This window comes from Perca fluviatilis, chromosome 20 (assembly GCF_010015445.1).
Source record: "Perca fluviatilis chromosome 20, GENO_Pfluv_1.0, whole genome shotgun sequence".
Lineage (NCBI taxonomy): Eukaryota > Metazoa > Chordata > Actinopteri > Perciformes > Percidae > Perca > Perca fluviatilis.
This window is the reverse complement of record NC_053131.1, coordinates 35,347,500-35,357,976: the sequence shown is the minus strand read 5'-3', so window position 1 is coordinate 35,357,976 and position 10,477 is coordinate 35,347,500. Positions and strand designations below refer to the sequence as shown.

At 47.0% G+C, this 10,477-nt stretch overlaps 1 protein-coding gene across 1 annotated transcript; it reads right to left on the bottom strand.

Annotated features, from left to right (window-relative positions):
- Positions 1-277: 277 nt before the first annotated feature.
- LOC120549354 (cyclin-dependent kinase 2 interacting protein) lies at positions 278-8,117 on the bottom strand. The gene is made up of 5 exons (XM_039786221.1): positions 7,943-8,117; positions 4,654-4,810; positions 3,299-3,446; positions 2,507-2,636; positions 278-713 (listed from the first exon to the last, which is right to left on the bottom strand). The coding sequence occupies exons 1-5, from the start codon at positions 7,947-7,949 to the stop codon at positions 511-513; spliced, it is 645 nt and encodes a 214-aa protein (XP_039642155.1). The 5' UTR covers positions 7,950-8,117; the 3' UTR covers positions 278-510.
- Between the last annotated feature and the right edge of the window lie 2,360 nt (positions 8,118-10,477).

Sequence of the window (10,477 nt, the reverse complement as noted above, 5' to 3'; positions counted from 1 at the left end):
CCCCCTGCTCTGGTGTTCCCCTCTCATTCCCCCTGCTCTGGCGTTTCCCCCTCTCATTCCCCCTGCTCTGGTGTTCCCCCTGCCTCCGGTGTTCCCTCTCCATTCCCCCTGCTCTGGTGTTCCCCTCTCATTCCCCCTGCTCTGGTGTTCCCCCTCTCATTCCCCTGCTCTGGTGTTCCCCTCTCATTCCCCCTGCTCTGGTGTTCCCCCTCTCATTCCCCCTACCTGTGTTTCCCTCTCATTCCCCTGCTCTGGCGTTTCCCCCTCTCATTCCCCCTGCTCTGGCGTGTCCGAGCCCCTAAACCGGAGACATTTGGAAACACTTCTGACCCGTTATGGTTTGGAATCTGCAGGGTTGTGTTGCAGTCCCAAAGGTTCTCCTCCTGATTGGGTCTTATCTGTCACAACGTCTCATTCTCTGAGCCTCCAGTGTGAGTCTGGCGGTGTTATAGTGGGCGGTGTCCTGTCTCCAGCAGCTGAGCCTCCAGTGTGAGTCTGGTCTGGGCGGTGTTATAGTGGGCGGTGTCCTGTCTCCAGCAGCAGAGCCTCCAGTGTGAGTCTGGTCTGGGGGGGGAGGAACGGCTGCTGCAGCCAGCAGGACAGGTAGACCATGCAGAGGTCAGAGGTCACCGTGTGACCCACTTCCTGCAGGATCATCTGCTTCAACCGCAGCTCCTGCTGGAAGGACGCCAGCAGGAAACCACACGCTTCATCTGAAACATACAACCCCCCCCACCCCCCCCCCCCCCCCTCCCCCCCCCCCCCCCCCCCCCCTCCCTCCCCCCCCCCCCCCCCCCCCCCCCCCCCCCCCCCCCCCAACACCCACACCCCACACCCCTTCCCCCAACACAGAAACACCACATGCTTCATCTGAAACCTACAGAAACACCACACGCTTCATCTGAAACATACAGAAACACCACACACTTCATCTGAAACACAGAAACACCACACGCTTCATCTGAAACACAGAAACGCCACACGCTTCATCTGAAACACAAACACCACACGCTTCATCTGAAACATACAGACACACCAGACGCTTCATCTGAAAAACATACAGACACACCACACGCTTCATCTGAAACACACAGACACACCACACGCTTCATCTGAAACATACAGACACACCACACGCTTCATCTGAAACATACAGACACACCACACGCTTCATCTGAAACACACAGACACACCACACGCTTCATCTGAAACACACAGACAAACATCAGACTCTGAAACATCAGACTCTTAAAAGTGCCGGAGGATTTGACGGATGTCCCTCTTGAGGCCGGATGTGCGTCTCCTTCCTCTGTCTCTGTAGCTATGTTTCCATCCACACGTTTTTATCCGAATTAAGTGCTATCGAATGAAAAATGCCGTCATGGAAACAATAAAATTCGATAGAATTTTATGAATATCGAGTCAAAGGAAATACGTTCGGTCTCATCGGATTTTCTCTTGATCGATATACGGCTTATGAGATAAACGCTGATGGAAACGTTATTTGCTGAATAAATTAATGAATTGCGATTAAGTTTTAGGTCATTTTATGGTTGCAACCCGCTACAAATGAAGAAGAAGAAGAAGTTGTAGTCCATTTCCTCCCAGTATTTCCTCTCTGTTTGCACACATGGCAGGCATCAACAAAGACTGATGGAAGTGGAAAAACAAGGAGACGAGAGACTTTTTGAATTTAATTTACGAGCAAAATATAAAAGCTATTTTAGATAGCAAAAATGTAAGAAATGCCAAAATTTATCAGGAACTCGCAAAGGAAATGACCAACAAAGGTTAGGACAATCCGTGGGACGTCCTGCGGAGTAAATGGAAAGTGCTCAAACAGCAACATGTCTCAAAAAAAGCTTCCTCGGCTTCTAATATTAACAACTACTTTTGTCTAGCGAAACTTTGTTCGCAAATGTTTGCTTGAATGTTGTGCGATTCAGTGCGAAAATGAATGGAAACACCTTAAAATGTCTCAAATCAATTCGATACACCAATTCAACCGCAAAACAGCACGTGATGTCATTACGCAACAGGTTTTTATTCACTTTTAAAGTTGGATGGAAACACACTTTCACCAGCTTTATTTGCATGAGTTTTTTTACCGAACTTCAGATAATTTGATTGACAAGTGGATGGAAACTTATCTTCTGTTGGGGTTTTAACCTCCGGTGGATCTGTGAGGACTATGGTTAACTGCTCCTCAGATCTCTGCAGGATAAATCCAGACAGCTAGCTAGACTATCTGTCCAATCTGAGTTTTCTGTTGCACGACTAAAACTAAACGTGTTGCTGCAGAATCACCACAGGGGAAACACAACGGATATTTTGAGTTCTTTTTGGCATTAAAAACAGATTTTTCGGCTACAGAGTGGCTGTAGAGGCCTGATGGGGTCCTGCTGGTGTGGCTGTAGAGGCCTGATGGGGTCCTGCTGGTGTGGCTGTAGAGGCCCGATGGGGTCCTGCTGGTGTGGCGGCTGGGTCAGGGTTTAGGTAAACTTACTGAAGTGTTTGGTGCTCCAGCTGTGAAACAGAGGAACATTTCTTCCTTCAGGTCCGAAGTGAAACTCCTCCAGATCCTGAACGCCTCGCTGTGATGTCATCAGACGCTCCATCTTCGTCACCACGGCGACCTGACAGGAAGAAGAGAAACGTCAGAAACAAACCTGGAAGTCACTAAATAAAAACCCAGATCTCGTCTTTATTCTGATCACCAGGTTATAGAAAACATCTTGTGTTTCTCCTTTAACTTCCTCAATGTCTCTGTATCCATTAACTCCTGATAGTAACCACGTCACCTGTACCACGTCCCCTGTAATAATAACCACGTCCCCTGTAATAATAACCTGTAACAATAACCACGTCACCGGTAATAATAACCACGTCACCGGTCAGTACCACTTCAGGATCTGGCAGACCGAGCCTACCAGGTAACTAGGAGAGGATCTAGCTCAGAACCTCGCCCACTCCAAACTGGGGTTCCTCGAGTAGCAGCACGTATCTCGGCCTGTCTGACTGATATCTCTTCGTGGATGTCCACACACCATCTGAAACTCAACCTCGACAAGACTGAGCTCCTTTTTCTTCCAGGGAAAGGCTCTCCTACCCAGGACCTGACTATAACAACAGACAACTCTGTGGTAGCCACCACCCAGACTGATAGAAACCTGTGGTAGCCCCCACCCAGACTGATAGAAACCTGGGTGGGACACTTGACGACCAACTCTCCTTCACCGCCAACATTTGTTCACCCCGTACACGCTGCATAACATCAGAAGGATAAATGAAGCGTCACCATTTTATGGACGACGTCCTGCAGTTTGCAGCATTCTTCCTGCAGCTCTGCAGCCCCCCCTGGCTGCTCAGACAGGGGGGGCTGCTGAGACAGGTCCGACAGGGGGGAGGGTGGGTCGTCCAGCAGCAGACGCTGATCACTCTGAGATCTGGAGACAGAACAGAAAAGAGGAAGTGAGGTCATCATTATCATGCAAGAAACTCCCCCTTGTGTCCCGCTGCAGAGATCAGACTTGTGGGGGTGTTTTGAGGCTGGGGGGGCCAGTCATGTACCAGAGATCAGACTTGTGGGGGTGTTTTGAGGCTGCAGGGGCCAGTCATGTACCAGAGATCAGACTTGTGGGGGTGTTTTGAGGCTGCAGGGGCCAGTCATGTATCAGAGATCAGACCTGTGGGGGTGTTTTGAGGCGGTGTGAGAGTCCCGTACAGGAAACAGGAAACATCACTGCCTCTATCTCTGCCACAACAAACACAAGCTCTGAACTGTCCTCAGTCCCTCCGTCTCTTTTCTTTCTCTCTGTCTCTGGGAAATGAAGCTGCCTTCAAGAGAGATCTATAAACCATCTGATGGGAAACAGGAACTGAAATATAAAGTCTCCTTGTGCTACATTGAGGGTAAAGAACACAACAGGAACTTTCAGTGACCCTGCCCCACAGCACAACCCTGCAGAGCATTACCAGATCGCTGTTTTTGGTCTGAATGCACCCTAACTGTAACTAAAGCAGAGTAACTAAAGCAGAGTAACTAGAGTATATAGTAACTAAAGCAGAGTAACTGGAGTATATAGTACCTATAGTAGAGTAACTGGAGTATAGAGTAACTAGCAGAGTAACTGCAGTATATAGTACCTATAGTAGAGTAACTGGAGTATATAGAAATATATAGTGTAACTATAGTATAATGTAGCAGGAAAATAACTAGTAGTTTAGAAATAACTAGAGATAGTAGTACTAACTAGAGTAACTGGAGTGTAACATATGGTACCATAGTAGAGTAACTGGAGTATATAGTAACTATAGTAGAGTAACTGGAGTATATAGTAACTAGCAGAGTAACTGGAGTATATAGTAACTATAGTAGAGTAACTGGAGTATATAGTAACTATAGTAGAGTAACTGGAGTATATAGAAGTAACTGGAGTATATAGTAAAGATAGTAGAGTAACTGGAGTATATAGTAACTATAGTAGAGTATCTGGAGTATATAGTAACTAAAGCAGAGTAACTGGAGTATATAGTACCTATAGTAGAGTAACTGGAGTATATAGTAACTATAGTAGAGTATCTGGAGTTTATAGTAACTATAGTAGAGTAACTGGAGTATATAGTAACTATAGTAGAGTATCTGTAACTGACCGTGTGAGGGTGATAGTCGTGATGTTTTCGGCGGCTGTGAAACCGTCCTCGTTCAGTTTCTCCCAGCGCAGCATCAGGTTGTGCCAGTCGGCTGCGTTGTCTTTGATCTTTCGGCTACTTCCTGTGACAGCAGGGCACTTCCTGTTTGCTGAGGTCACTGTGAGGTCAGCAGACAGACAGTTTTATTTTTAAATGATCAGAACAGAAGTTATCTTTCAGAAAGAGAACGAGGCCATCCAGGGCAAGCGATGCTTGTGTAAGGCATGCAGCATCATCACAGCCTGTTCACCCCCCAACCACGGCCTGTTCACCCCCCAACCACAGCCTATTCTCACCCCCCAACCACAGCCTGTTCTCACCCCAACCACAGCCTATTCTCACCCCCCGACCACAGCCTGTTCACCCCCAACCACAGCCTGTTCTCACCCCAACCACGGCCTGTTCACCCCCCAACCACAGTCTGTTCACCCCCCAACCACGGCCTGTTCACCCCCCAACCACAGCCTATTCTCACCCCCCAACTACAGCCTGTTCTCACCCCAACCACAGCCTGTTCACCCCCCAACCACAGCCTATTCTCACCCCCCGACCACAGCCTGTTCACCCCCCAACCACAGCCTGTTCTCACCCCAACCACGGCCTGTTCTCACCCCAACCACAGCCTGTTCTCACCCCAACCACAGCCTATTCTCACAGCCTGTTCTCACCCCAACCACGGCCTGTTCACCCCCCAACCACAGTCTGTTCACCCCCCAACCACGGCCTGTTCACCCCCCAACCACAGCCTATTCTCACCCCCAACCACAGCCTGTGCCACTTTTAACCACACCCTGTTCACCCCCAACCACAGCCTACTCTCACCCCCCACAGCCTGTTCACCTCCAACCACACAGCGCCTGTTCTCACCCCAACCACGGCCTTGTTCTCACCCCAACCACAGCCTATTCTCACCCCCAACCACAGCCTGTTCTCACCCCAACCACAGCCTACTTTTCACCCCCCAACCCACAGCCCTGTGCCTCACCCCCAACCACAGCCTGTGTTCACCCCAACCACAGCCTATTCTCACCCCCACCACAGCCTGCTCACCCCCAACCACAGCTGTCTCCTACCCCCAACCACGGCCTGTTCTCACCCCAACCACAGCCTGTTCACCCCCCAACCACAGCCTGTTCACCCCCCAACCACAGCCTGTTCTCACCCCAACCACGGCCTGTTCTCACCCCCAACCACAGCCTGTTCACCCCCAACCACCCAGCCTGTTCCCCCAACCACGGCCTGTTCTCACCCCAACCACGTGCCTCCTCCCTCACCCCCAACCACGGCCTGTTCACCCCCAACCACAGCCTGTTCTCACCCCAACCACAGCTCATTTCTCACCCCAACCACGGCCTGTTCACCCCCAACCACCACGCGCCTGTTCTCACCCCAACCACAGCTTTCTCACCCCAACCACAGCCTGTTCTCACCCCAACCACGGCCTATTCTCACCCCCAACCACGGCCTTTTTCTCACCCCCAACCACAGCCTGTTCACCCCCCAACCACAGTCTGTTCACCCCCCAACCCCGCCTGTTCACCCCCAACCACAGCCTGTTCTCACCCCAACCACAGCCTGTTCTCACCCCAACCACAGCCTGTTCTCACCCCAACCACAGCCTGTTCACCCCCCAACCACAGCCTGTTCTCACCCCAACCACAGACTGTTTTCACCCCAACCACAGCCTGTTCACCCCACTCCCCTGTGCCCCCCCGGACAATTTGCACTACCCTACCCCCACCCATACTGTTCTATTTATTTATTAACATATGTACATACTGTAATTACACCTATACATAGCCATATTCTACTGCTCTTCATACTATTCATCCTGCACATACACTTATTCTTACTACTCTTATAATGTTACCATACTGCACATAGCTGTACATATCTGCCTATATGGTTCATCTAGTATATCCATATTTATTTTGTTTTTCTTATATATTCTGTTAATACACTGTATCTATATTATTCTTACTACTAGTATAATGTCACTGCTAGTACATTGCACATATCTGTACATGTTGTTCGTACACTGTTCATATTACATAGCCATATTTATTCTGCTCTTATAACTGTAATATATTTCATTGTCCTGTCTATGCACCACCTGTCTTTACTTGTATATCACTTGGCACTTTTCAGACACAACAGAAAGCATAAACAGAAACAGAACAGTATATAAAGACACATGAGAACAGTGTACAGCTACACCCTGCAATGCCCTGCTACACCCTGCAATGCCCTGCTACACCCTGCAATGCCCAGCTACACCCTGCAATTCCCTGCTGCAACCTGCTACACCCTGCAATATCCTGCTACACCCTGCAGTGCCCTGCTACACCCTGTAGTGCCATGCTGCAACCTGCTACACCCTGCAGTGCCCTGCTACACCCTGTAATGCCATGCTGCAACCTGCTACACCCTGCAGTGCCCTGCTACACCCTGTAGTGCCATGCTGCAACCTGCTACACCCTGCAGTGCCATGCTACACCCTGTAGTACCATGCTGCAACCTGCTACACCCTGCAGTGCCCTGCTACACCCTGTAGTGCCATGCTGCAACCTGCTACACCCTGCAGTGCCATGCTACACCCTGCAGTGCCCTGCTACACCCTGCAGTGCCATGCTACACCCTGTAGTGCCATGCTGCAACCTGCTACACCCTGCAGTGCCATGCTGCAACCTGCTACACCCTGCAGTTGCAACCTGCTATGCCTACCAGAGGCCTGGGTCTGTCCCAGGTTTCTCCCTAAAAGGGAGGTTTTCCTCACCACTGTCCCACTGAATGCTTGCTCTTGGGGGAATTACTGGAATTGTTGGGTCTTTGTAAATTATAGAGTGTGGTCTAGACCTACTCTATCTGTAAAGGGTCTCGAGATAACTCTTGTTATGATTTGATACTATAAATAATGGTCTAACTGATCTAGTAAAAAAAAACGAAACATTTTGTGTTTAAATCCTTAAATGTTTAGAGATACTAATAAACTATAACTGATTATGATCGTTATAACACACAGATTAACTGATTAACATGTTTGATCGATGACATACTAAATATTAATAATATGTCTGCGTGTTGTTGTTGTCTTTCGGACCGGAAGTAAGAATCAAACATCAGCTGATTGACTCGCGGAGCCTCGTTACCTCCTCACATTAATACAACTCTAGATTAAATACTAATAGTTACAGTTACAATTCGTTACAGTTACATTTAGTTACAGTTACAGAGAAACAGAGAAACTCACCTTCCATCTGATCAGAAATCCTCGCTGGATGGAATCATCGACAGTATATGGATAGAACCATTAGAACATGCACGGTGACCATTGACATATATATAATGGACCAACAGAGCCCGTTGCTCTGGACGGAGACCAGTGAAGGCTATTAGAAGCACTTTTCCGGTGATGGCCAGCTTTACTGCGCAGCCTCCAACTGAGAGAGACAGCGTAAATGTGACGTGAGCAACGTGTCTGAAAGTTGTAAGTGTTCTGGTAGCTGTGCCAAGAGAAATCTCAATCATTCCCAATCTTACAGTAAGGAGAATATATGTAAGGAGATAACATAAGCACAGGCTAATTATTGCTAACTAACATGCTAGTTAACATTAGTAATTAAACCTAAACAGCTAATGTAAGTCGAAACTGCCTGCGAGCTTCTCCTGTACTATACGGTAATTCCTCTACTGTGCGACAGTAAGTCACTTGGTTATGACACAATCGTTAGCCTATTTTTACAAAAACGTCTGCTACGGAGCCATAACGTGAGATACAAGGTAATGGAGCCTTTTATACGTTGTTGTGTTTCTTTAGAACTAAACAATGGACAAATAGAGTCTTTAAACACTTCGGATGTAAAGTTATTCTCAGTCAAGTGACGTAAAAAAACAATGGCGGTCAGCGGAATGCTAACAGGAGGTGATGGCCAGTTAGCAACAAAATGGCGCCATGATGGCTCGAGTTCTGAAGCGAAGCTTACCCCCTTGACGGTGACGATCAACACTTCCGGTGTCTTCTTCTTCTTCTTCTGTATTAACGGCGGGCTCTACCAGAGAGTATGTGTGTATCGCCCCCTATTGTATCAGAGTATTACAACATGATCCTGTTGCATCCTAACTTCCTCATATTACAGCCTTTTACAATCACTTTGGCACTAATTTCAGAACCTTGCAATCATCTAACTATCAATCAGTACAACTGTTCAAAATGATAAGTAACTGTTGCATTACTCTTAAGGCATAGTTTTATGGAAACAGACAAACAATATTCCATGTTTAGATCATGAAAGTTTCAAGATAACGAGATTCATTGTCACCAATTAGTGTGGAGCATGAACCAATCAGAATACAGTATCTAAGGATGTAATATTTCATCATCATTATTTACTGTAATGTACTACTGTTTACCAGACACTGTTTCTATGGTCCCATGTACCACATTTGAGACTATTTACAGTATTGACAGTACTGCACTGTATGTATGCAGGCCCTTGGAATTGCTGGTCCAATTCTGCCAACTCATTACTGATGATTGAGATATATACTTTATATACACTTTATATATAAAGTACTGTATATACAGTGTATAATATATATATATATATATATATATATATATATATATATATATATATATATATATATATATATATATATATATGGCATTGATTCAACAAGGTGCTGAAAGCATTCTTTAGAAATGTTGGCCCATATTGAGAGGAGAGCATCTTGCAGTTGATGGAGATTTGTAGGATGCACATCCAGGACACAAAACTCCCGTTCCACCACATCCCAAAGATGTTCTCTTGGGTTGAGATCTGGTGACTGTGGGGGCCATTTTAGTACAGTGAACTCATTGTCATGTTCAAGAAACCAATTTGAAATGATTCAAGCTTTGTGATATGGTGCATTATCCTGCTGGAAGTAGCCATCAGAGGATGGGTACATGGTGGTCATAAAGGGATGGACATGGTCAGAAACAATGCTCAGGTAGGCTGTGGCATTTATTGGTACTAAGGGGCCTAAAGTGTGCCAAGAAAACATCCCCCACACCATTACACCACCAGCAGCAGCCTGCCCAGTGGTAACAAGGCATGACGGATCCATGTTCTCATTCTGTTTACGCCAAATTCTGACTCTACCATCTGAATGTCTCAATAGAAATCGAGACTCATCAGACCAGGCAACATTTTTACAGTTTTCAACTGTCCAATTTTGGTGAGCTCTTGCAAATTTTTGCCTCATGTTCCTATTGTTAGTGGAGATGAGTGGTACCCAGTGGGGTCTTCTGCTGGTGTAGCCCATCCTCCTCAAGGTTGTGCGTGTTGTGGCTTCACAAATGCTTTGCTGCAGACCTTGGTTGTAACGAGCGGTTATTTGAGTCAAAGCTGATCTTCTATCAGCTGGAATCACTCGGCCCATTCTCCTCTGACCTCTAGCATCAACAAGGCATTTCCACTACCCAGGACTGCCGCATACTGGATGTTTTTACTTTTTCAGACCATTCTTTGTAACCCCCAGAAATGGTTGTGGGTGAGAATCCCAGTAACTGAGCAGATTGTGAAATACTCAGACCGGCCCGTCTGGCACCAACAACCATGCCACGCTCAAAGTAGCTTAGATCACCTTTCGTTCCCATTCTGACATTCAGTTTGGATTTCAGGAGATTGTCTAGACCTGGACCACACCCCTAAATGCATTGAAGGAGCTGCCATGTGATTGGTTGATTAGATAATCGCATTAACGAGAAATCTTACAGGTGTTCCTAATAATCTTTAAAGGG

Bases quoted from the DNA above. Each gene is read 5' to 3' on its own strand.
- LOC120549354 (XM_039786221.1), bottom strand. The intron at 2,637-3,298 runs GTGACGCTTCAT...TCTTCCTGTCAG, and splicing joins AGGACGTCGTCCATAAAATG to GTCGCCGTGGTGACGAAGAT. The intron at 714-2,506 runs GTAAGTTTACCT...TGTATGTTTCAG, and splicing joins CTGGAGCACCAAACACTTCA to ATGAAGCGTGTGGTTTCCTG.